The sequence below is a fragment of the Haliaeetus leucocephalus genome, unplaced genomic scaffold (assembly GCF_000737465.1).
Source record: "Haliaeetus leucocephalus isolate CR32 unplaced genomic scaffold, Haliaeetus_leucocephalus-4.0 Scaffold228, whole genome shotgun sequence".
Classification (NCBI taxonomy): domain Eukaryota; kingdom Metazoa; phylum Chordata; class Aves; order Accipitriformes; family Accipitridae; genus Haliaeetus; species Haliaeetus leucocephalus.
The window spans coordinates 6,897,732-6,925,245 of record NW_010972664.1 but is presented as its reverse complement, the minus strand read 5'-3'; the positions used below and the strand labels follow the sequence as shown (position 1 = coordinate 6,925,245).

The window sequence follows — 27,514 nt, the reverse complement described above, 5'->3', positions numbered from 1 at the left end:
ATTTGGGATTTAGCGGGCACTGGGTCTATGCATTTTATAATGCTCATGAGTACTTGCTAAAATTCAAGGTGTAGCAGTAAACACACACAAAAAAGGCATTTTTTGTTTTCTTCTTTTTTCCTGGCTGGAAAAACATGACCTTTTTCCACAGCACAGATGTTGCCACAAATACAGCTTTGTCACCTGGAGACTAGAGTAGTCTGTTGCACACATAGTTAGTGGAGTTGCACACAGGGAGCACAGGAAACCTGAATCAAGCATTTCACAGGAAAGCATCTAGCATGAACATTTAAGTATTGCACTAGTGTCTGATAACTTTCAAAATGTAGGGTTTGACTTTTGAAGACCTCAGTGCTTACTTTAGGGATCATTTTGCTCCCCACACCACTCCACTGAATTTGTGATCAGCAAATGCACTCTAGCTACAGCTCCCTTGAAACAGAAAGAGAAGTTTGCAATGAAGGCTCTGAGATGCTGGGACACGCTCCAATTTCATTGTCCATCAGACTCATTGTTTGTCACCAGTCTAGCCATTTCAAAAGCTCACCATTCTTGCTCTCAGTGAAGTAGAAGAATAAAAGTTGACAGAATGTAGTATCTCACAATACATTTACCTATTGCTGTTCAGTTTTGGTGTGGCAGATTATACGAATTGCAACATTTGTACTGTAGAAAACAAATAGGTTGTAATGCATTATTTCTTAATTTCTAATTGTGCTAAAAACAGGTGATACACAGAGAACATAAAAGGATAAATTTGATAAGATTGGATAAACTTGACCTGACTATTAGATATTGAAGGTTATCTTAGTACAAGGAAAATTTAAATTCTCAAGTAGGCAAATTCTTGAATACTGAAGAATCTGTTTTCAAGTGCTCTAAGTTTTACTTTATTAATGGTTATTACTGCAAGATGTACCTCTAAGGACAAATGGAAACAAGTATTCAACAGAAAGATTAATCTTCCATGTTCAATATGTACTTCAAATTACTCCAAAACTATACTGTAAGACCTATTTTTTCACAAAGTTACTGTAAGTTTTGTCAATAGTTAAAAAAAAGTCCTTTCCCATTTAAAAGTAGTAATACTAATAAAGCCTATTATTTTAAGCAAGTCATTCTAACTTGTATAAAAGCCCATCTTTCTAATTAAAGTAGTTACAAATACTGCACTGAGCAAATCACTGAAGCTTATGCAACTTGTCTGAAAGAAATTAAGTAAAATTTGCAGAGCATGCAACAGGCTAAGAAAAAGAATTTTGTAATTCAGCATTTTAAATAAAAAAAAGTTTTAGAGCACTGTTTGAGACTGCAGCCTCAAATGAAGTAGCTTTATTTATAAAAAGCTATCTACACATGTCTTGATTTTGTTCACAACTTTACATTAACAAATATATATGCAGTAAAGAATGGATTTCTGCCTTGAGGTTTTTTAAGATCGTTATTTAGACAGTACAGACCAAATGTTAGGGAAAAGGAGGTAGCATTAGTCCCATTTCACAGCTGGGGAAATGAACACAGAAGAATTAAGCGGAATGTCTTATATTTTACATACTTCTGAGCCTGACAGGGGAGTTCAGAACAGATCTCCTGAGTCCCATTTTAATCTTCTACTAAAAAACCAAACCAATCAAAAACACAGAAGAAAACAAAATCTCTTAAAATTGTATTTAAAAAAGCAGTTGTCCTTATACCTGAAGTGCCAATTTCACTGCATTCAAGACAAAACATTACCACAAAAGCCACCAAACATCTTGTATGAATAAAGCCAGCATGATTTGCCCCAGAAGTGCAGCATTCTATCATTATTAATATGGTGTCCTAGGCCCATTGCTACTACTTAAAAATCACATTAAGGCTGTGATGTTCATTTTTATTCTTTTTAAGTAAACAGACAAGTCATATTTCCTTGTTTGTCCAAGCCATAAAATAGGAGTATTCAAAATTAAATGAAATAAAGTACCAGCAGCTGGCCCTTGAAAACCTATAAGGAAAAGCTAATGTACAATACAAATTCAGATACCAGCAGCCTTCAGCAAAGATGACAGCTTTCTCAGAATGACACTTCACTCTTTCCGTGCAAAAGAATGTCAAAAATTTCCCTATTAAGGATACAAGTGTTGAAACTAAATGGAGCTAAACAGATTGCTGATCTCTTTTATTATGGTTGCTACTTTCATTTCTCTGAGAAATTCAGGACAAATCACTGAAATTGCTTAAACAACTCAAAACTCACTGCAATAATTTTAAGGTTAGTAAAAAGAGATAACATAGAATGTTATTTATGTTAAATTACTTTATTTCAAAATAAACTCAAAGGGGTCCAACACTAATCTGAAATACTTTATCACAGTGGGATAGCTGTATCGCATTGAAAATCACCTTGAGCAAGTTAATGGCATCTTTGCAACCTAAAACATAGCTTATTGCACTTCTTTGCACTGTCTTTGACTAATACACTTAATTATCACATTTTTATCACCATAATACATTAGCTGAGAAAACAAGGCCCTGTCTTTCTAGCTGTCAATCTTTTATGCTCTGTCTTTTTTTTTTGCTCAAAAGAGTCCTATACATGTAGTTGAATTGCCCCCATGACTCTTTGGCTTTGTATAACACACTGCTATGAATGGTGGGACACATGCAATATAGTCAAGACTTAATTTTATTAAAATTATCCGGTTTCCCTTCAGGCAGGCAGACTTTTGGTACCTTAACTACTAAGCCACCAAACAGGACAGTTCACCAAGGGAATATCACAGTATTTGTTATAAAGAATGCTTGGTCATATCTGCTAATTTGTTTTAAACAGAATGATACACAAAGCAGTGCAAAGAGATTTTAGTTCCTGCTTGTGAATGATGAAAGCCATCCAGAGCTCTCCTCAATCAAGCAGCAAACTAGCACTTCAACATGTCAGCCTCCTTCAACTCCTCCCTGCCTCCTACCAATCAGGGATTAGGAAACCTGCAGAAAATATAAAACACAGAAACCACAGAGGGAAAAACAAATCCACTAGTGCAACGACCCACAGCGATATCTAAAGAATAAAACACTTCACCCACTCCTACAGTTTTACCCTGTCAAACTTTTTTTCTGTCCTTCCTCCTCTCCTTTGGTTCATTTTTTTCTTCACTTGCCATGAGGATTAATATGGGTAGTTTCAGCTGAAAGATATACCCTCCTCAGGCATGAGGTTACCAAGCAAAAGCAATTTTTTTCTTGAAGTGAGTATCTGGGGAGTAAACAAACTGTGTGGATACCAGTGAAGGAAAAGTAAAGGAAATGCATGTCCGAGTATCAAGAAGATAAAGAAAAAAAGGAATGAAAACTTTAATTCTTCTGTCTTCAGGCCTTCTAACAAAAGAAAAGTAATCCTGACTGAAAATTGTTTGAACCACTCTTCTAACAAATGACACATCACTTTACAGCATGACATGAACTCCATCTGTCGTAGCAGATATCTGGACACCTGTTCACAGGCACCTGCCAGATAAGTTTCTTCAAAAGGGGTTAGAGCTTTCTTAGTGCTAGTGAGGGAACCGCAGCCTTGTGAAAGAAATCAGGGTGTTGTGGGAGATCCCCATATGGCACTGGCCATTCCAACCAACTTTACCAACTTTGGTAGATACATAGGCATAATTGCTAGCAATGGTTTTCATGTTTTGGTTTGGTTTTTTGGTTTTTTTTTTTCTCCCTGCAACTTGAGAATGGTTTTGAGATATACCTTTAATATCTTCCTGGTTAGTTTTTGCTGTCTCTTCCCCTTTCCATGGGAATCATACAGAAAGATCAATGCAATGAGCTTTCTTGAAAGCTCTCAAAATAGTTCTGAATCCTTGAGACAAAGCCAAAGTGATTCACAGGAAGACATAGCAAGACAGGAAGATCCAATGCAGAAAGGTTATGATATGATTTAGCAAAAAAAATTTTACTTTAATTACAAAGTAAAGAGAATTTTGTTATATTGTGTCAAGAATTTAAGCAGTAAGAGCTAGAAAAAATAGTTTGTGATTGCAGCTTAAAGGTTTTCCTTCTGGAGGAGGGGCTAAAGACTCTTTGGGTCCCACCACAAATTTAGACTGAACCTATGCTGAGGAAAGATGTTATGAAAATTTTTAAATTTTGTTCAGAGAAATTTCAAATTTTTGTCAGTTTGATCTGGGTTTTGGTTGGAAGAATACTGAAAACAAAGCAGGAATAAAACCTTATTTGCTGTAAGTAAAATACTAATAGAATACTGTAAGAAATATTTTATTGAATATTTTTTCCTTTATACAATATACAAATGCAGGCCAAGATAAAATCCAGAAAAAGTTCACAAGTCATTAATCATTAAAATTACAAATAGCAAAAACAGAATAATCAGAACTAACAATTATTAACATCAAATTATGGGTTAGAAATATTAATGGTTTGAGATGAGCTAATTTCTAAGTGTCTACTTCTCTCTGAGTCTCTATGCTCATCATCACGTGTGATCAGAGACCTTAGATATGGAACTTCTCAAAGCTCTCTAAGAAAAATGTGTCATTTTTACAGAAGCTTGCCCTACCCCTCTCAGACTCAGGATGCTGTTTGCAATCTCCCCAAAGCATTTATATCTATCTCCATTTGCTCAGAACCAATGACTTGTGCTACCTTCCCAAGGTGTGTAATCTCAGCTGGAACAGAACATGGTACTGATCACCAGGCTAGCATCACCAGTTGACATTTTAAGCAATATCACTGCATAGCATATCATTTTCCTTTCTTGAATTGAGTGAAAAACTGAGCAACCTAGTTTCAAAAGAAAGGTAAGTTACAGAAGCACCATATGAGAAAGATAGAGACAGGACACCCTTATCTGCATTTCACGTAGCACCTAATGGTGCAGGAAAGATTTCAATTTAGAAAATTACTAGGTCACTTTAATAATTTCTTTATGGTTTGATTTTGGTGAATAATAAAAGATCTAGATGGAAACAGAAGATCATTAGGAACTCTTAGACTATAACTTTGTCATCAGTCTCCAGTGAAATATTCTCTTAACAGTTATATTTTCTTCATAAAGATTGCATATGATGTTCATAGACATGGTAATTTTACATTCTGACCCCTCCGACAGAAAAGCTCAATTGAAGTAAAGTTCAAGAATGTTAGCAGTATAAGCAATAGCAAAGCTTGAAGTCCAGAATAATTAGAGAGCAAGCTGTGCTACTACAGCAAATCAGTGATAATAAACTCAACAGCACTATTTTAGAAATACACGTCACTTAAGATCAGTTGAAACAGTTCTTTTCAAAAGAGCAACAGCAATATATCTAGTATATCTAGTTCAAGATAACTTTATTGTAGATGCTGTACCCATATACAAGCATCAAAAATATTAACTTTATGCAATTATTGTTCACGGAGAAAAAAACTCTTATAAATCACAACTAACATGCAATCTTTTCCTTTTCAGAAATCACATAGGGAACCCAAATCAAGAATTATCACATTAGCCAATTATATATGTACATAGAAAATTAAATATTTTCAAGTGTTCTGTGTTATTAAAGACATTACCTAAAGCTACAGGTTTTTAGAATAAGAACAAATTCTATTCAGATAGGAATGAGCTACACATGCTAGAATACGTTGTTAAAGGTTGGACCTGGAGAAAGATTTGTTGCATCCACCAGCAGAGAAAAAAAAAAAATAAAAAAAAAATAAAGCCAGTACAAACTCAGATTTAATTCAACCAAAATACCATTAATTCAATAATTTCAATGAGTACTCCACTATGGAAAAAAAAAAAATCAAAATCTTCCATATGTCATCTAGCAAAATTATTTTATTTTAAAATATTTCTATTATCAAACCCAGTATTTTAATGTAAATTTTAATGTAATTTTTAATGTAAAAATGTAGATGTGTCAAACAGATTTCCCAAAAGTGTTACTGTGGTTTAGAATGTTATTTTCTTGACCTTTCCAAAATAATTTTTTGTTTATCTGAAAAAAAAAAAAAAAATCTTATTTTTCTAAAGTCACTATAAATGAAGAAATATCAGTTCACACATCTCAACTATAGACCCTACCATTCAGGTATTTATCAACAAAAAGCAATTTCAAACTAGCTGCCTTGCCAGTGTGCAGGGATAATAGCTGGATAATTCATCCATAAAATTAAGCCAACAATTCCACCATAAGTTTCTTGACAGACTTCTCATACCAGAAAATGTCAACTAAACATTGTTCTTCTTTAGTCCAATAAGAAAAGTTATATTACACAACAATTCCTTAATTCATCTGTTTGTGCAGCATTCATCTGCATTGTTCTGTAAGGTCTGGGCCACCTCTTTCAGCATAACTGAGAGTCCTCTGGAGAAGTTAACTTTAATATTATGATAAAGATACCTTAATGTCACTTCAGCATGTTGATGTAGATGCAAAATCAAAATATTTCAACACAATTTGAAGGGCTATGCTTTGCAGAATAACACTTGAATGAAATTCTCTGTGTGTTTATAATGCTATTTTAACATAGGGTTATAATAAGTTACTTTCTCAGGCCTGCCACAGTGAAACCTCACTCCTCCACACCTCAGCTTTTGCAAGAAAACCATCCAGCTGCTGTGGATTTCAAAAGATATGAAGATGTAAAAAAAAAAAAAAATCTCTTCCTGGATAAGTTACTAGACCTCTGTTTGTTTGTTTTTGTGTGTGTGTATGCATGCATGTATAGTGGGGAAGGGGAAAAGAGAAAAAGAAAAGAAGAGATGGTTTGGGGGGAAGGAAGGCTTTTGAGAAGGAGAAAGTCTTCAAGAGCATTCTTTTATTTATTTATTTATTTTTCAGCTGAAAGCTCAGGCTCCTCTGTCTGTGAGTTGTCTTCTGTACTTTTTAAAGTTATTTTTACTTTTATAAGATGGGAATAGGAGAGACTTTTCACCTCTGTTTTAAGGACTCAAAACTGAGACACCCTCTTCCTTTTAATTCAAACACAGATATAAAAAAAAAAACCTCAAAACTGAAAAGCATAGGTATTCACATGCACTGAATTTCAAATGAAATCCTAAGCTGTCTTCCGAGCCTCATATTCTTGATATGCCTTGATTGCTGAAAGGGCAAGGTTGTTTTTTTTTTTTTTACTGAAAACACCCTCTATTGTAGCTGTACATATTATTATTGTTCCATTACACCACAGGTCTGCTCAATTCTCTTTTCGCAAGGTCCAAGCTTTGTTCACTCAAAAGGGTAGGATTTTCCCACAGGCAAAGAAAGCCTTTTTTCTGAGATGTGTCTGTAAATGAGATGTTTCAACTCAGGAACCATAAAGAAGGAAACTTTAGAATTGTCCAGCTACCTCAATGTCCAGGGTCTTAACAACAAAATAGAGGGCAACTAGATTACTGATGAGCGTGCTGCTCCACATGGATTCTGCTTCCTTTCTTTCCTACCCCCCCACCACACGCCTTCAGTGCATATTTTTTATGGGTTTTGATATATGTTTATGAGGATAAGTTGTCCAAAAAGAGTGCACAAGATCTCAGAGGCCTGTAGTGAAAATATTTGCAAACCAGGAGATGTATTGCCTATCCAATAAGCTCAGTTTTCAAAGAAAACAGAAAAAAATCTCACCTCCTCAGTTTTATTTCAAATTATGGTTCTACTCAGTTTTTACTTTCATAGAATGAGACATGTGCACAAGTGAGTTACAGAAATAAAGGAAGGAGAGGGGCCCCTATGAGAACATCACAACAGAAATGAAACATAATAAAAAATGTGATAGTGGGCAAATGAACAGACAAAGATAAAGGAATCTAGAAGAGATAAAGGTAATGGAGTTTGTCTCATTTCAGATGTGTTTTGGATTCCAGAATTTCTACTAATTTAAAAAGAAACTTGCATAGAAGTAAAAGTGCATGGTGCTGGAATTATGGGTGGCCACAGAAGGTGAATCTCTATAAATCTTTTTGGAAGCACCAGTTAATAAAACTAAGGTGTTTTGTGCAAGTTTGGCATAGTGCTGTTCCAGATATGGAAAACAGTCAATCACAGAGATTTACTACCAGACCAAAAATGAAGAAAAAGGTGAAAAAGAGACTGTGAAAGAAGGACAGTAGATAAAAGGGACAGGAATCCAGGAAATGCAGAGCCTAAGATCATCATTAGTGAGAAATTGAGAGAGAGGTGGAAATATTTGAAAATCTGTTGAAGGGAAGCAGCATGAAAATAAAAGTGATTTTAACTGCATACTTACAGCACAAACAGCAAAAGAGGCCAAATAGATTGGAAAGTTGGGAAGTGAAGAGATCAAGCAGCAGGCTTAAACAAACAGAAGAGAATACTTTTCCCTCAAAGCACATAATTCAATTCAGAAACTTGTTGCCACAGGTTACTGTGAAAGCTAAGATGATAAATGTTTTGAAATGGCACTGGCCAAGCAGGTGGAAGATACATTATAGTTCAAAGGAAAGGTGCAGTGGGACCTTTGGTCTTACATACACATTGTAGGAGATCTTCCGTTTGAAAGTACCTTTCAAAATATTAACAAGGATGTAACTTGGTCTTTCAGTTGCCTTTATTTGCAAAAAATAGCTTGCCCAAGAAAAAAATACAACATAATTGAGAGGCTGAAGTCAAGGGAATATGTTATGCCACTTTTTATTCTCCAGAGGTGCTGACTTACTGGCTCAATCACTTTCTACTGTATGTATAATTGTGGCAGTAAGAACCGCCTTGACCACCCACAGCTGCTGATTAATGTTAATTTCCATATTGCTTTGACAGATAATTGGTACACAACACATTATAGCTCTGAATATTTCAATTAATTGAATGTGTGTCTTTAGATTGGCAAATCAGGATATTTCACCAATGTACTTTATTTCAAATAGGTCTGCAAATTATCAAATGTTGCTGATTCCATTAAGATTTCCCAATGACGTGGACTTCTGTCACCTACTCAATGTGATCTTGAACTAAGTCTTCAGCAGTGACATCCAGAGGTTATGAACTACTGCTACATACATAACAACTGTGTCTTCAGTTCGATTATGATGGACCACCTCCTTGCTCAACTCCAGCTAAATCAATGCAGTTATTACCTAAGTTTTGCAATTAGAATCTATGTTTTTGGGTTGAGCATCATGAGTTTGACAGTTAGCTCTGTTTACTGATGATTAATGACTAGTATTTGGGCAACAGCATACAAAAATTCTTAATAAATTGGAAGAGAGTGAAAATTGCCTGGGGCCCATTACCAAAGAAAGGGTGTAATATGTCTAGCCAGAATGTTCACTTCTAAAGCACTAAGCTCACCAATTAGAATACAGAAATGACAACAGCTACAGGCATTAAAGCTTGTGCCTTTGTTACTGCATGAGACAAATGTTTGAGCAAACTACGTCTTGCCTTTGTACTGCTGCCTATAAACTCTGACTTTGTGCCCACCTTCCTACTTCATGAAGTGTTTTCTTGACATTTATTATTAATAATAAAAGTTAAGAAAAATGAAAGTAGCAGCCGTATTGATTCAGCAAAGCAGCATGAGCATATTTAACAGCCCATGCCTTTTATCTGATTCAAATATATTCAATTTCTCTGAAGTCTGATTTCTTTAATTATAGTACAAATCTAAAAAGACTTTTTATGTTATCAGATCCTAATTATATTAGACAGACTGCCATTCATCTGCTTATAGCAATATTTATTTCCACTGCCATCACTAAACATCAAAACAGTATTACCTCATCATCATTTACAGTGGAAAAACTACTACTGTTCTGTACAATTTTGTGTCTAGGTTGGTCCGGTTAAAGGCATGAGACAATTTTGCTTGGTTTGTATAATTAATATTTATAAATACTTTGCTTAACCTTAATCTCTAATTATGATAAACTATACCTTCCATTTTTAGGCAAGCTTCTCTCTACGCTAAACCTGTCTAAATCGCCTCTGAGTTAGGAAGATAACTTCAGAAATTGAGAGAATTAGTAGATTGAGTCCCACTGAGAGGGGATTTCATAGAGGAAAAAAGGGATAGAAGCCAGATGAAACTTCTGCAACGTTAATAAACAGAAAGCCAGAAAATCTCTTGAAGTAGAAGTGAAAAAAGGAAAAAATGTAGAGGAAATCACAGTATGGATAAGAAAAACAAAGCTGTGAATCAGGTTACACTCTCCTGCCTCTGCAGAGGATACCTTCCATTGATGTCCTCTGCCTTCTTACACAAGCTCGCCTGGAAAAACTCAATCAGCCATAGTATCTCTCTAAACCTGGGCATGTGATTACCATTCTTTCTCTCCATCACTGCAACTCCTCTGGGCTCGAGAGGTTCCTAGAAAAACTACTAGTTGTTTAACAACTGTGGAGCTGGACTTCCAGATGCTCCATTAAGGCAGTGGCTACTAGCACTCAGGGCATTTATGCCTTACTCCTTACAGATCTGGTAGGTCATTTTACCTAGACCTTACTTCCTTGACCTGCAATTTAAAAGAATCTCTTGTGAAGAGATTCTCTCCTCATGAGGATTCCTCCCCCCTCCTCTCCTGCATCTTTCTGAACGTACCTCCCCTTATGTTAAATCTGGCATGTACTTGTATTAGTAACCTAACGTTCAAGGTAAGAAAGCATACTTACATGATAAATCAGCTCTAACAAAGGAGTAGGACAAAAAAATTACGTGAACACATTAGGCACAGGGGAAGGGATGAGAAATCAAAGGATGCTCCCAGATATATTTAGGAAGACATAGAAAAAAAATACATCCTCTATTAAGTGGAAGAATGCATCTCAGAAAATGATAAAAAGTAGGTTTGCTAGCCCCCAGAGAGAGGGAAGGAGAAAGAGAGAGAGAATATTGTATAATTTTGGGAGGATTATGTTTCACTAGAGACATTCGTGAATGTAATGAGCTAAAGAAGGAGTAAGACACTGCTTAAATTGATCTATACAACTGATTGTGCTACACTTGATAAAATAATTGTGTCAGTCTTTTCTGTACTTAAACTTAACAACTCTGAAATGCAGTAAGTTGCTAAGCACTAAACATCTTCACATACTCTGTCACACTATTCTCATTGTTTCAGAAACCTCAGAACCACCTGACATTTACCTTCTTGGGTTCTAACACCGGATTTGCAGAAATGCAATTAGGAAAACTCCGATACTCGTAACAGAAAAGGTCAGCAATGTGCAAGCTAAACCTGATAACATGCCTAATGTGCTGCCAAACATAACAGAATGCCTTCCTGATAATGAATGATTTTACAGACTGACATGAAGGTGTTGCAAGATAATCAGATCAACAGGGGGCATGCCACTGTGCAAAAGACACACAGGAGATTGTGAAATAATCTTTGATAGAGGTATATTGCAAAGTCACCACTGATGGAAGAATCTACCATTATAAAAGGCCATGTTTTCAGAAATAATAACATAAATAAATTGGGCAGAAAACAGAAACGACAGAAGTTTCAACATTTGGTAGCACAGGAGCCATTACCTCATCAAAGGCAGTGCACTCTGTGCCTGCAGCCAACAACCAATACACCACCACCTCTGGGATGTATAAGACATTTTTCCTTTTTCTTTTCTTGTAGGGATCAATGTAAGTAGAGGTTAGAGGGTTTAGTTTTTTGGTTTGTCTTTAATACAGAAATACTCACGCAGCAGTACAGGCTCTGTGTTCCTCATGCAAAGACCTCGTCCTTACTTGTGTCACTAATCCTACATAAACTAATAGTGAACTTTAAGAAAAATGAAAAGTAATCTAAGTGATTCTTTTGATAAATGACATTTTATCAACAGTGCCAAAAAATAGCTCGTTACTGAAAGTAGCACTTATTAGAAGTTTTCTGCCAAATACCTAAAGGCAGGTTAAACCTTTAGTGAAAAATGTTTTTCAGACCTTACAAACACCAAAGAAATGTATATTTGTTATACCCGAATTTATCATGAGCTATATAGTTCGCATGTATATTTACAGACTATGATTTGTATTAGATTGTTTCTTTTTATTTAGTCATGGTTATAAGAAGTTGCATTTTTTAAAAAAACAGAGGAAAAAGTACTGTCATGAACTACAGTGGAGCTTTCACCTCTATATTCACTTAGGTTAAAATTCAAATCACAGAACTCATAATCTTCCAGGAATTATCACATACATATCAGTGATAAGAGAACATTATGTTTTGACACCGCTAGATCCATATTGCAAAGCTGTATTAAAGGCAAATGCTAACTTTTTATTATAGTTTCTCCTGTACCTGAGTTATATCCATCTATTTCATGATCAATGTACAAGCCAGCTATTCTTTTCATGTGACATACATTGTTGCCTAATTAATTAAGGAAAACAACTGTTATTCAATGTGAACATTCCTATTTTTTGATTTTATTAGAAGTATCATGAATTTAGAACATGACATATTTTTGAGTATTGACTGTAACGATAGGCCAGGTGATGATCAGCTAACTTGTATAAGCTGAATTTTCTCAGTAGCAGGCTATAACTTGTATGAAGAAAAGTATCTGATGTCCTGTGTTTGGTAGTCTATAAAAAAAACTAAACAAAAAAACTCAAGCACCCATCTTTCTGGTATTTCAATATTTCACTTCATATATTCATTTGCAACCAGCTTTATCTGAACAGCGTGTGCCTGATGCAAGTATTTATAAAACAGTACCAACATACTGCAAAACATTTTTACAGGTGCTTACTTTGCAAAAAGTTCACAACGTAAGTGAATATATTTTGTTTAAACTGTATGAAGAGAGGCATGTCAATAAAAGGAAGTAAACACACTCCCCACAACTAGATGATAGCATCAATGAAAGTGCATTTACACTTCCAGCTTTTTCTTGCTATTCTTTTGGTAATGATCATAAGCAACTAATTGTATTTTCTTGAAATGCTACATATGCATAACATGCACCAAAAAACTAACAAGAACACACTCACCATGTACTATCAGGACATATTCTGTGCTGTTTCGGCCAATAGGATTTTTTGCTTCACATCGGTATGTGCCATTGTCTGTTTTGTTTAGGAAACTGATGCTTAGGACTCTGCCGTTAACAACCATTCTCTCTGGATCTGGTAGTTCTCCACCGTCCTTTGTCCACAGTACTGGTTCTGGCCTGTTGGATCCAAAGCAATGCATTTAATCAGATACATGAAGCATGCTCATGCAACACACATCAGAAACACTAGCATCAGAAACTTATGAATAGTAACCTGCCATCAAAGAATATTCAACGATCATTTAAGTTACTGGATATAATGAACTGTCACTATTACAACCTCACCATCCTGCATGGGAACTACTAAAGAAAGTGAAAGAACAAGCAGGGAAAAGAACAGAAACAGAAATGGAAACAGAATGGTACTGGAATAGGCCAAGATCTTTCCTAAATTCAAAAATAGTTCTCGCAAGGTTTCAGGGCCCACAGAACAGCAAGATGCTTGGCAAGCTAAGTAAAAACAGCTTTCTGTTTGTGTGATGAGCAATATGGTCCCGTGTGGCTGACAGGCATCAGAAATCATGCAAGCAGGCTGAGGTAGATATAAGTGGTTTGTGAATGGATTCTAAAATTATTTAGGCCATTCACATTCACAAGTGTACTTGCATGCGCTGAGTGTTTTTCCTGAACCAGGCATAACAGTCTCAAAGTGGCACATCTTACCCATAATCTATATTTGTTTCTGTTGCTGCATTGTGTCACAGCCCATCCCTTTTTCCACCCCTTCTGCATCCTTCCCTCAAATAATTGCTTGTTATGCATGTTATCACAAGCAATATAAGATTTGACTTAAAATCCTGGATTTCCTTCTTTTGTGAAACCTTTCCTCTTGTGACTCATGAATTCGCATCAAACCGGCCAAAGGCTAAGCACTGACAGCGATAACCCCCTAGGCAAGCTAAGGGCACCTCAGAGAAGGGAACTGACCATCTTGCAGATTCACATATACCTTCCCACTGTCAATACCTAACTCATAAAGACTCTCAAGAAACTCCACAGTTCATGAGATTTGCCTAACAGACAGCAGGATGTATTTATTACCGGTATGCAGTCTTTACTTACACGTAACAAGATCTACTTTCAAATTTACAGGAGAGATATCACCAAAAAGACAGGTCTGCGACTGGGAATGAAAGGCTGGCTTACTGAATCTTGACTATCTCACAAACAGAGCATCTCAGGTCCTTAGATACTAGTCACTAAAGCAAGATACATACAGCCCAGTGATTCACTGCTACGTTACTTGTATCTGGTAGCTTTGTACACTATAATCCGAATAGCAATCCCTTTCTTTCAGGTACACAACTTTAGTAATTTCAGTCATAAGCAGTTCTAGATTTGCACATTTATTTGGTATGAGAATAGTACACTATATTTTCCTCTTGAAGCACACAGTTGTATGACTAAGTAATAAAACAAAACATAAACAGCTGTTATAAAATCAGCAGATGGCAAATTACTTGCTAGTCTTACTCAAGAAATACTTAATTTCATTAATTTAAGCAGGTATTTAGACCCTATTAAATATAATAAGTGTTAAGAATTAAACCTAAATACCTAAAGAGAGACATTTTGTCAAAATGTGGCCTCACGCACAGAAAAATAGTTCTAATGACTGCAATGACATGATTTTCTTTTAAGTTAGGCAAGAGATGTAAACAAAGTGAATTTTTCTGAAGTGCACTTACTGCTACATAATTTATATTACTTTTTAAAGTAAAAATACTATAACTTACGTTTCTCTTCAAAGATAACAGATTTCTACACATTTTAGTACTATTTGGATGAAACCTTGTTAAATTGTTGTTGAACTTGTTACCTAGACTGGCTCTTCTCTGAAGTTATTATCTTTTTAGAAAATCATATACTCAGGGAAGAAAACAAGATTCACATAATTTTAAACAAAGGATTAAGAACTGTCGGTGTAACGGGCCTTATTTATACCTTACCGTAAATATGTCTTAACACTCTTCCTAAGTGCACTTTCAGGAACTGGTATCTAAATACACAACACACAATATACATGCTTTCTTTCTGTTTAATTTGGGCAGGGAATCTATATGTCCATGCTGTTGCAGAAACGTTGCCTTACAGAGTTCACAATATTAAGGTGCGATTTGCTTTGATATGTTAAGGTGGATTTATTCCATTTTCTAGCAAACTCCTCATTGTTCCCCATTTACCAGCTTACTGTGAATCTGTAATCCCAGGAGTGGAAACTCTGAAACACTTCTGCTACAATGTGCACCATTACCTTCATAAATGGCATGTTAAGGCAACTTCTATGCAGTGGTAATTTACAGAACTTATGTTTTAAATTGAAATTAGATGGCACATCCCTAGGGGAAAACCCATAGGATAACAAATAAGTATTAAATGGAGCCTTAGAAATAAATTATTCAGGGTGCTTTGTCGCATTGTAATATACCAACTCAAGTCTTATATGGAGTACTTAGCTATGGCTGCAAAATGATGGTGGCAGAAAGACTGCAACTTAGAGAGAGGCAGATCTACATACTCTGGGTATGGGGGAAGCTGCTAATTAACAGTTAATATTAAGCCATCCTGTGCTGGCTTAGTGGCAGCAGCAGAGTAATTCCTGGGCAGCTGGCCCACAGTCAGCACACCACGGTGGCCAGGCACAGCTCTCACTCCATCTCACCACTCTCAGGGAGGATGGTGCCTAAAGCAGCAATTCTGTCACAGCCACAAAATTAAATTTTGCCTGCACTGCTGGGAAGCTTTGAGACACTCTGGTCTAAACAATTCATTAGTTAGGCAGAATTGAGCTAAGAACTTGAGACATGCTCCCAGGCCAGCATGCTGCTGTGGTCAGTGATAAGGGGAGCAGCTGTTTAAGGAAAGCATGTGAGTGTGGCCATTTTCTGTGGTCCATATCCCCTGTAGTCTGCCAGCATCCACAATCATTCTATGGGGGATGTTGGAGGGCACATCTCTTGTTCTCTTTTGTGTCTTCTTAGTATTTAGACACGTTGCCTATGGATGTCTCTAGTATCTTTCTGAATCTCCTTATACTGTCTGTCAACCCAGGCTCCTGTGGCAATGAATTCTGGAAGTTCCCTACCTGCTGTGCAAAAATTTATTTACTTTTATCTGTTTTAGACTGATCTCCTAGCAGTGGTAATGAATATTGCAGTATATGGTAAGTAACACTTCTGCATATTATAACCTTGTTATAAGTTATGATAGCTCTGTACTTAGCAGGCCTCTGTCTAGCCCTCTTTCTCTGTCTGAATTTAATAGCTTCGGAGGTTGTTGGGGGGGGGGGGGGGAATCACATGAAAAAGGGGTAAAAGAACCATAAATTTAGAGCATACTGGCTATTCCTTGACAATTGCTTTAGTATTTTCATAGTCCAAAGCACAAATGCAGCTGAAACACTGATGGGGAAGTTTTCCTTCTGTGACACAAGGCACAGAGAAGTATGAATTCCCCATAGTTTATCCTATTGAAACATGTTCATGGGGGCAGATCCAGACAGAGGTTCTTTCTCTTACTCAACATTTTGAAAGGGTTCTGGCTCAGCTGGGGGATATTTAGGTTTGGCATACTAAAAGACCCAGCAAATATGTACACTCCTAATATTGCACATTTTTCTCCATTGTATACATCTCTGATATTGCAGAATTTCAGCTTTTCTTCACATTCTAAAGAGTTACCATAATGCTATCTATTACTCTGTGGACTGGAACAAACAGGGTATCCCTGTGCCTTGCATTTGTGCTTACTTCAAACTGAATCACACTTACCAGTTTAATCCCCATTTTTCTCAGACAATCCTGAAAACATCTTTCTTGGAGCACAATAGCTGTAAAGTCAGAATGAGCACTGAGGCCACTAATGCAATTGCATGTTACTACCTTCACACATTTCATGGCACAAACAAGCTTACTGACCTGCTCTGTCCTAACAGGAGCGTGCAGCCTGCTAGTACCAATGCAGTCACCCAAAAAACAAGTCTGCCCTCCCTTTTTTCCCATCTTGGATGAGAGGTGCTTTTCTATATCCCTGGTTTAATCCCTCCCATGTGGATGCGGTTAAGTAGAAATGAGCTGTGCTACCACTGAGACCCTTCACTGGGTTGAGGGAGGTAGCAGAGCTGAAGCACCAAGATGATGTTTTCGTCCCCAAAAGACAGCTCTGCTTCTGGCTTACCTATTCTAATTTGCTCACAGTGTGACACTTTGTAAAACAAAAACAAACAAATTAAGCATGCTGTACTGAAGAAATTCTTTCAAAGACACAGCTCAACTGTGACAGCCCATGCTATTTCTTTGGCTAGTGTGTATTGCTTTTACTGATTTGGCTTTGCACGCAGCTGCCCACGGTGGCACTATCAGGACTGTGTTAAACTGAAAGAAGCCAGAGATACTAATCACAAGCATGCTAAAAATCCTTAATTATGACCAGTATCTTCTCTGCCAGCCCCCCAAAAGAAATTTGAACTCTTTCTCTGCAGAACTGCTAAATGGGCTTAGATTTTGGTATGTTTAGTCCTAGTAGAAAGGCCCAGAAACTTTGAGTAACTGACTTGCAAAAGGGAACTGGGTTTTTTTGGTAGAAATAAATGATTTTGTTAACTGTCTTCATGTTAGCCTCAAAGCTTGACACAAAAAGCAACAGATTTTGGTATTCTTTCCCAGTCAAACTGAAACGGGACTGCAATGAAGACATCAAAACACTGGTAACATGTTCCAGGATGATTCATGTTTTATACTGTGGAACAGGATTTTTCTTGCAAGTAACTTAAAAAAGAATTTGTAAATAAAGCAAAATTATTTTCTAATCCTGAGGCTAAGAAACATTTTCTCCCAAAATAAGTCAGAGAGAAAGGTAAGGGTAAACTGGAATGTGTTGGGGAAAAAAAAAAAAAAGTTTTAAAAACCACCGTCAGATTTGATTAGAAAAAAACACTTAGGCACAGACTTACATTTTCAACAACTGTTTATGTAACATGGAAGTCAACAGTTAATATTTAAGTCCATGTTAATATTTTTGATAATCTAGAACTTTAAACAGTAGTATTTTAAAACAAGTTTGTTAATTTTCCACCCCTTTCTCCATCCTTAACAAAAGGACTGTGATGTTTCAGTGCTTCCCTATAATCCTCATTTCTAGTAATATCTTTATGTCTAACCATTATATTTATCTTAACTTAGTCTTCATTTAAAAATGATACATAGATCTATTGTATCACCTCTTCTTTCTGAACAATGTGAATTTAAGCAATGCAATCCATTCTCACTTGAAACTTCTTGACTCTATTCATTTTGCCCTTTTCTGATTTTTGTGTACAGAAAGGTCATGTACAAAGTGTTCTTCACTGAGACCTTAGTAAACAACACTCAGATAACTTACTGGCCCATAATACTAGCATAGGATAACCTTTTAATTTCCCTAAGATCACACTCAGAAAAACCCCAAAACAACAACAAAAACCAGTGCCAGCTTTTTACATCCTCAGTCTCGCTGAGGATATTGTTGTCCATCTGGGCATCTAAGCATCCTGTCAAAATTTTGTAGCCAATGTGGGTAAAAATAAGAAAGATGGCAGAAGGATTTGTGGAACACTAACAAGACAAGTAAATTCATTATATTGAGTATGGCTTCTTGAACAATGCCTTTTTCTTCTCCAACCAGGAGCACACTTGTATTCTCTGAAGTCCATAAAAACATAATCTAGTGGATATGCTCAAATGAGTAATGGAAAAGGTATCACCACATTTATCAGAGCACTTTTTTGTTCAAGTCCTGGTGCAATGTTAAAAGTCATCTAAGAGAATGATTGCTTCATTAATTTGAAATGTATAGTTTCTCTGTATTGAGAATCTGGATTTTTAGCTTTGTCAGTTAATCATCCAGTTGAAAGTTTAAAACCTGAGGGAACTTCTTGTTTATATAAAGTCTCAGTCTGATGAGTCATATTGGGATGGACTGGTTTGGGAGCATTTCATCTATTAAAAACATCAATATCCATAGTCACTAGCCTTTCATAAAAGGCTTGGATAGATGGTTTTTATTTTATGAGATAAGAACTCTCTGGGATTTTATAGTTCTGCAACGCTTGATTAACCTTCATAGAGTGTTTGTGTCCCCAGAAGAATTAGTCAAGAATATCCTAAGTACCTTTTATGAAGTTCTCTTTTTTTTAAGAAGGGATCTTTGAACACCTGCATTGACTATTATATTTGTCTCTTCTTTTCTCTTATAAGCATCACAGCAGAAACAACATAGCCTAAGAATATTTATCATGCCCTATACCAGTGTTTTTAAAAAGTTTACAAATTAAATTACCAACATATGGTAAAAATGAGATGGCAACAAAATATAGATTTCCACTTTTTATAGCATAAAATTTTGACAGGAATTCACAGCTATAAAGACAACAGGAACAACAAGAAATGTTGAAGATAGTTGCAGTGTATTACGCCTTTGAAAAAGCTGCTTAAATTATGAACTCAAAGAGGTGACAGGAATCTCAAACAGTGTTAGCATTCATCATTTAAAGAAAAAAAAAAAAGAGAACATCAAAAAATAGAAAAAAAAAACAAACCAAAAAGATAGCAGAAAAGGAAAGAAAACAAAGAAACCAACCAACCAACCAACACCCCATACACCTTCATCCCTTACCTTCTGTCCTGGATACAGATAAAGCCTTTCTTTTGTCCATCACAAATGCACTTGGGTGACAGGCCTCCCTGCCTGTAGCTTGCTTTGGATAAATCAGGCAGTCCTCTCACCTTCAGATTGGCTCACTGGATTACAGTTGCTAACCATGTTGATACGACAGACTAAATTTGCAGCTGAAAGTCCTTATCCCTCAGCAGCTTGTGACAGCAACTGATTAAAGTGACTGAGGAAGAGTCTTTTCAAAGCAAAGATATTTATTCTTCTACCCAAAGATACAAAGTATAGATTGCTAAGGGGTAAGAGAGTAATTATTCATATTTCCCCCCATCTACACTCTACGTGTAATGCTGCTGGTCTCTGTCTGGATAGCTTTTTCCCAATTGATCACCAACCCATTATAATGTTAACTTCTTTGAAAGTATTTACCTGTATTTTTTCCCCTTGCCTTCACTTGAGCCTCCCCACCCTTAAATATTTCCTTTATGTTAGTCATTTTCAAGAAGGCAAGGCAACATCAAATGAACATCCTGAAAAGTGCATCATCCATATATATATGTAGATATATATGAAGTTTCTTCCAGTATTATTCACAAGTTTAATACGGGAGGAAAAACAGGACACCAAACTGGTGTGCTCAGTGCTGTGGGTGATCCACTGTCTTCCCATGATCCACATCAGAAGTGAAAAAAAATAGTTCAGAGAATTGTAATTCATTATCAATAGTCACTCTGTGTGTGTTGGAGAAGCAGTGTTTTGTCAGCATTTGTTTAGTTGTGCCAGCACTGCCAGCCCTTCAGCTTTGAAGGAAATGCAGAATCAGAGAGCTCACCAATGTGCAGTATGGCTGATGGGTCAATATCAGAAGGAGCTTCGTTGTGATATTGTGCAATACATCAAAACTGAGGTCAAGTCAGCAGATTTTCTCAATAGTGGAATACATAGGAATCCATCGCTGTAGTGATAACACAGTTACTTAAGTGATTTCTTATGTCCCGAATACCAGAGCATGCAAATGGCCAACTCAGAATAAATGCAGTGAGTCATGAAATCAAACTGCACATAGTTGGTTGCTAACTCCATTTATCGCCCCAAGTACCTCTAACTATTCAGAGTCAGAAAAACACTTACCTAAAAATGCATCTTCTGTTTCTGTTATAAAGATTTCTAAGAACATACTATAATCATTCAGCTTACATGTTTTATTTTGCCAGTTACAGCAGTGCTGCTCCTAATGCTATTTATTTCTTTCAAGGCTTTTATCTGAACATCTTATCTGCTCTCCTCTATCAGAAGGAATCTCCTTTTTGTCTTAGAGTTATTAAACTCACCTTGCAATGAAATTACCGTTGCATGCCATAAAAATAACATGCTAAACTCTTACAAATATCACGTGTCTTTAAAGAATGTAGACAAACTGTTTTGCCTTACATTTTTTAGTAAGTTCTGAAGGAGACCTCTGCTAAAAGTTCCTTTATGTGGTCATAATAAACTAGGAAAAAAAAAATTCTAAGCAAAACTGTCCTCTTGATCTGGAAGAGAAATATGGTCTATTTTGTATTTCTTAACTTTATTGATCATTTCCCCTCTGCCTGGCTTCCCTCCTTTCCTATTAGAAGATACTCAGTACATGGTTAGGCTTGACTGCCAAATGAGCAAGAAAGAAGACGGTTCTGGCTGCAGAGTTCCTACTTTCCTTACAGCCCCCTGTTATTTGAGCCAACACCATGAGCAAAGGTACCAGCAAATCCTGATCTACCTTTCCATTGTGACAGACAGCTAAATTTTGTTCTAATAATGGAAGGTTTGCAGAGATGCTCAGAAAGACAGCTTTTGTAATTGATATTAATAACTTCAAATCCATATATAAATCTATTTGCTGAGTTGTACCCTATAAATTGAAAAGCTTATATTTTTTTTCCGATTAACATGAGAAACCCTATTATCTTCAATTTACATAAGAACTAGAAACCTTTTTGCAAAGTTCATAGCCTCTACAAATCACATGGATCTCTTGTAGAGTGAAGAAATTCAGATTTTATGTCTTAAAGAGCTTCATTACTCTTAAATGGAAATTACCTATAAACTCCTGAACTATTGACAAAAGGTCTTAACTGTGTGCCAGTGCATAAAGATAGATCAGGATTGACAGGCATCAGCTATCACTTAAGGCTTACAGTTCATGCTGACTATTTAAATTATTCAGCCTGTGTTTTTAAGTAATCTTTCTATTTTCTACTTTTTTCTATCTTTCAGCAATTATCATTTCTGCAAAACATTTTACTTTGATTATGCCATATTGAGAAACTGGTCCAAAAGGTATTGCACCACATAGTATGCTTTATTTCCTGAGCCTACAACTTCCATGCCACAACACCTTAGATTATACATTAAAATATGAAAGTGCATTAAAATCCTAGCCATCCAAATCTAGTATACGTTCTGTAGTAGAGCCTTTTCTGATTCACATGAACAATGATATTTTGTCCAGTACTACCCTAATGACTTGAGAGTACTGAAATGAGTAAACTCTGAGTGTGACTTTATAAGAATTCTTAAAAAAAGAATATTAAGTTTTCACTCGACATACTTTTTGTTAGTACTTAACAACAGACCACATGCAGAATACTTTCTGCTCTTGAAGTATTAAACTTGGAATTATATTTAAACCCACTCTGAGGATCAATATCACTACGAGCAGAAGTCCTTTGGTTTATATGATAGTTGCCTGCTGCAGCTACCATTTTTATACTAACACAGAAGCGTAATACTTTATATCCTTCCAATACATAAAACATATTTTCTAGTAGCAAGTTGCAGAGAAGGCAAATCTATGAAGTATTCTAAATATCCAGTCTTTTCAACGTAGTGTAGGTTCAGACATCTGTGTTTCAGGATAAGCTGTAGCAAAGTATTTTTAACTCTCATGGAAGTGCAAAATGTATTTCAGTTTTTATAGCTGTTTTAAGAATATTTAATTGCTTACTGATTGCCAGTCTTATTATGGTGCAATGAAATCTGTGAATGATTTCAGACTTCGTTTCCAAGTTTGTGCTCTAAAACAAGAAAATAAATCCAAATAATATTCTTCCAAGACATTCAAGTTTTACTACTTGTATATAAAAAAGAATTAAAAAATACTTCTATTTTTAATCTTTTGATGAACAATACTCTCGTGTCTAAGTTTCATCATAAGGCCTCAGAAATCCTTCATTTCTTCATTCCCGTTCTACGTTTAAACCAATTTATTGTGGTACTGATATTTTCCCAAGTATACATCCATTACTCTTCCAAGCCTGACACTTTCTCTATAGGCATACTTTTGGATTTTATCTGAAATTATTTTCAAATTTTTCTTTTTTTTTTTTTTTTTGAGATCTGAACTCTTCAGATCACTTGTAAAATTTCCTACAGTCTTTAAGTATTTTATTGTTGTTATTGTTATTGGTATCCAACCAATTTGCTGATTTCTCTAATGGAACTTCATCAGATTAAGTGGTAGATCTTGTGGCTAATTCTCTTCAAGAAACTAATATCTCATTGTCTTCACTAACAGATTTTTTTTCTGCCTTTTTTCCCCTTGATATTCAAAACTGACCACAATTTTCCTTACACCTACTAGGCCCTGCCAATATTTTGATATGGCTGTACTTGTGGATTGAGCTCTTGAATTCAAAATTGCTTTCTTTCTGAATAGTCAGAGTAATATCATAGAAATGGTTGCACTTTACATTAGATGTGTCTATGATGTATATACCCTGTATGTACACAATTTTTAGGAGAAGGCTGCCAGTTTCCATTCTACAGCAGCTGTTATTCACACACTGATGGGACACTGCCAGTAGGCTTTTTAGGCCAGCCTTAGAAAGGAAAAAAGAAAAAGGAGGTAAAAAAAAGGTGTTGCAGATCTGTGTCTTTCTTGCACTGGAGTGTGCGCTCCATCTTGCATATACACAAATGCTCACAGTGAAAAAAGAAGAGAAGAATCTTGTGCTTATACCGTCCACCTTCTTGAGACAAAATAAGATTAAAAACACTGCATGCTTTCTAAGGGGCTGTTGATTTTCTCCACCTTTTTCTTGGGCACCTGCCTCTGCTACTTCCTTAGTCAGAAAGTGGGAGCACTGCAGATGTGCTAATTTTAATGAGTTTTCATAGCAGAGAACAATAAGTGCCTTCAGCTACCTGGTCTGTACAGTGCCCATTCCATAACCTCACCTTCTGGTTTTCCATTTTGCCCAAATCTCTCCCACATTCGTCATATACTCCATCTATTTTCAAACTTTTGGTGTCTCATTTCATCCTCCCTCTAAGTTTTTGCTTTCTCTGAACCTGACCAACTTCCCAAACAGCAGATTGGACATTTCTACTCTTTTATACTTTCTCAAGTCTTCAGATCTTTCTGCACTGGGCAGGCAATTACTCCCATGAAAGGCAAAATTTGCTGAACTACTTTATTTCTGCCTTCCATCAGTTATGAATGTAGAAACACAAAATGGAGGAGGGAGAAAGAGGATGCCATATTTCCAAACTTTCAAGGCCAGACCATGACTTAGGGGCAAACAGGGAACTGAAGAATACAGGCACACCAATTACCATAAAAAAAAAAAAGGTAAACCTCTTTAAATACACCATTAGAAGGTCAGGGAATAGGCACTGACTTCTTCTTTTTCAGATTTATTCTAAAAGAGACCTGGATGTTTTAATGCATTTTTAGTACTTCAAATCAAAATGCCTAGTATTTTAGAACATTTTTAGTAGCCAGCTATTAACCACACTTTTTCATATGTATTTTAAAGTCTGAGGCTCAAAACATGTTAAGTCCAAAGAAAACACTATAACCTCTACAGCTTTCATAAAAAGTGCACTTTAAAATCTGCTGTCTGTAGAAAACAATGGTATGTATGGCTATACTGTTCATTTTTTGTTGCCAGTTTATAAATAATTTATATTTCTTTTAAATTTTAACCAGGAAAAAAAAAGTCCTCCACAGAAGTGTAACATCTCTTTCAAAAAGATTCCTGAGGCTAAAAAGGCAGAAGGAGAGGTGTAAGCTAGTACAGCAGCAGAAAAGAAAAAAATACATTAAAAAATCTTATGTCATAAATCCTGCCTTACTTTCTGGGGAATGGAGGCCTGGCAGAAGTGACCACCACCGTCAGCTAACTCACCCTAGCTCAAGGACAAAGTACTAGGTAATACTTTGCAGGGACTATCTGTGGGTCAGCCTGGACTTGACCACAGATTAGATAAGGTGTTTTCCAATTTCTATAAAGTAGCAAAGATGCTGCTTTTGTATCAGAATTCTTATACTGAAGGCCTGATATGGACAGATTGCACAACGAGCTGTTCAGGTGGGTGCACAATGTATTATTATCTGCCATGCAGTCATTTAACAGCTCTCACAGGCAATGGATAAGATATCTCTAACGACATATCAGTAATTAAGGGCAAGTGACAGCCTTGCTTTCAGGAGATTGCGCAAGAAAGTCAAGGGGGAGAGACCTTCTCTGTAAGGTGCATCTGCCTTACTGCTGCAGGCAGAGGGGGAAGGCAGACTTGGTAAAGCTGCTGCCTTATCCAGAGAATGGAAAGTCAGCAGAGCCTGAGCTTCAGACTGACAACCCAGTAATCTCACACAGGGAAAGAACTGAGGTCCACTCAGGGCTACATACAGTGACATTATTCCAGTCAGGGGAATGGGTAAAAGATGAAGGAGAGAAACAGTGATGCCCCAAAAGTTCCTTTTAAATTCTAGAGCTGGAAGTGCTCTGGATCAGTACTGGACCACATTGGTAATATATGCCCTTCCCCTGTTCTGCCTGGGATCAGTCCCATATGTTGATGTGCAAATAAGAAAGACAAATCCCTTTCCTTTCAGCCTCACAAGCTAAGACCTACACTTTCAGGTAAGACGGGGCGAGGGGGGGAGGTGCAGGGAAGAAGAGAAACTCTATACAGATAAGTGAATATAAAGAATAATTGTCACACCTTAAATATTTTATTGCTGTTCCTAGGGGCTTTTTCTTTTCTGTCAGAGTACAGCTGAGATGACGAATGGCATGTAAGAATTTCATTCACATGAAAAATCGTTGATTAAACATAGAAATCTTAATGGCCTAGTTTCACTGTAATTCTATCTGTTTCTAATTATGTAGTCTGTGTTCAAACAGCTAAATCTTTGGGATTCTTATACTGCTATTTACACCTTGTTGATTCCTTCTTAACCTTTAAGAGCTATTGAGAAGTTAGTAGATTATTCTTTTTCATCAGCTGTAAGTAAAGCATAACTATAAGAACAAAAGATGACAGAAACTGCAGTGGATTAAATGGACAATATCTGAAAAAAATGTATTCAAAGACATGCAAATGTCAGCAGTATTAAGATAATATGGTGCTCAAGAGGATGCATCAGAATGGCTGCTGAAAATTACTGGGATTAACCAGGAACTATGCTCCTAATGTTAATGAAGTACTGCTGGGGATAGGAAAGCAGCAGTAAAGCATAATGATAGGATGTACACACCTTAGTTACTATGCATTTCATAGAACAGAGGAAAATAACATCTTCTCAACTGGCATGTCTTCAGATCCATTTAGAATCATAGAATTGTTTAGGTTGGAAAAGACCTTCAAGATCATAGAGTCCAACTGTCAACCTAGCACTGCCAAGTCCACCACTCAACCATGTTGCTAAGCTCCACATCTACATGTCTTTTAAATACCTCCAGGGATGGTGACTCCACCACTTCCCTGGGCAGCCTGGTCCAATGCTTGACAACCCTTTCAGTGAAGAAATTTTTTCTAATATTCAATCTAAACCTCCCCTGCCACAACTTGAGGCCATTTCCTCTTGTTGTATTGCTTGTTACTTGGGAGAAGAGACCTATACCACCTTGCTACAACCTCCTTTCAGGCAGTTGTAGAGAGCAACAAGGGCTCCCCTCAGCCTTCTTTCCTCCAGGCTAAACAGCCCCAGTTCCCTCAGCCACTCCTCGTAAGACTTGTTCTATAGACCCCTCACCAGCTTGGTTGCCCTTCTCTGGACATGCTCCAGCACCTCAATGTCTTTCCTGTAGTGAGGGGCCCAAAACTGAACACAGTACTCGAGGTGCGGCCTCACCAGTGCCAAGTACAGGGGGACAACCACTTCCCAAGTCCTGCTGGCCACGCTGTTTCTGATACAGGCCAGGATGCTCTTGGCCTTCTTGGCCACCTGGGCACACTGCTGGCTCATATTCAGCCGGCTGTCAACCAGCACCCTCAGGTCTTTTTCTGCCAGGCAGCTTTCCAGCCACTCTTCCCCAAGCCTGTAGCGCTGCATGGGGTTGTTGTGACCCAAGTGCAGGACCCGGCACTTGTTGTTGAACTTCATACAGTTGGCCTCAGCCCATCAATCTAGCCTGTCCAGATCCCTCTGTAGACCCTTCCTACCCTCGAGCAGATCAACCCTCCCTCCCAACTTGGTGTCAACTGCAAACTTACTGAGGGTGCACTCAATCCCCTTGTCCAGATCATTGATAAAGATATTAAAGAGAGCTGGCCGCAAAACTGAGCCCTGGTGAACACCACATGTGACCAGCTGCCAACTGGATTCATATTAATAGGATTAAAAAACGTACATTTTCTGAAACTATCTTGGCTTACATAGGCTATGCTGAAGTGCCACATAGAGATAATGGTGGAGACTGCAAGAAGGAGGAAACAGGAGGTAACTACTGTCACACCGCATTTTCAGTTCCCTTTTCTCTTTTTCCTTAATCAACATTATGTCTGTTGGTGATATCCCCACTGCCAGTTGAGGTCCAAAGGGTATATCAAAGTATTAATAAGGAAAGATTATTATGAGCTTTTTTTTTCCAATGATGAGT

The 27,514-nt window shown here is 36.8% G+C and overlaps 1 protein-coding gene across 1 annotated transcript in view; it reads right to left on the bottom strand.

Annotated features, from left to right (window-relative positions):
• Positions 1–27,514, bottom strand: part of CADM2 (cell adhesion molecule 2) — a 187,926-nt gene that overhangs the window by 53,496 nt on the left and 106,916 nt on the right. The window contains exon 7 of the mRNA XM_010567639.1: positions 12,934–13,112. Coding sequence (XP_010565941.1) covers positions 12,934–13,112 — 179 coding nt within the window. The remainder of the gene's footprint in view (positions 1–12,933; positions 13,113–27,514) is intronic.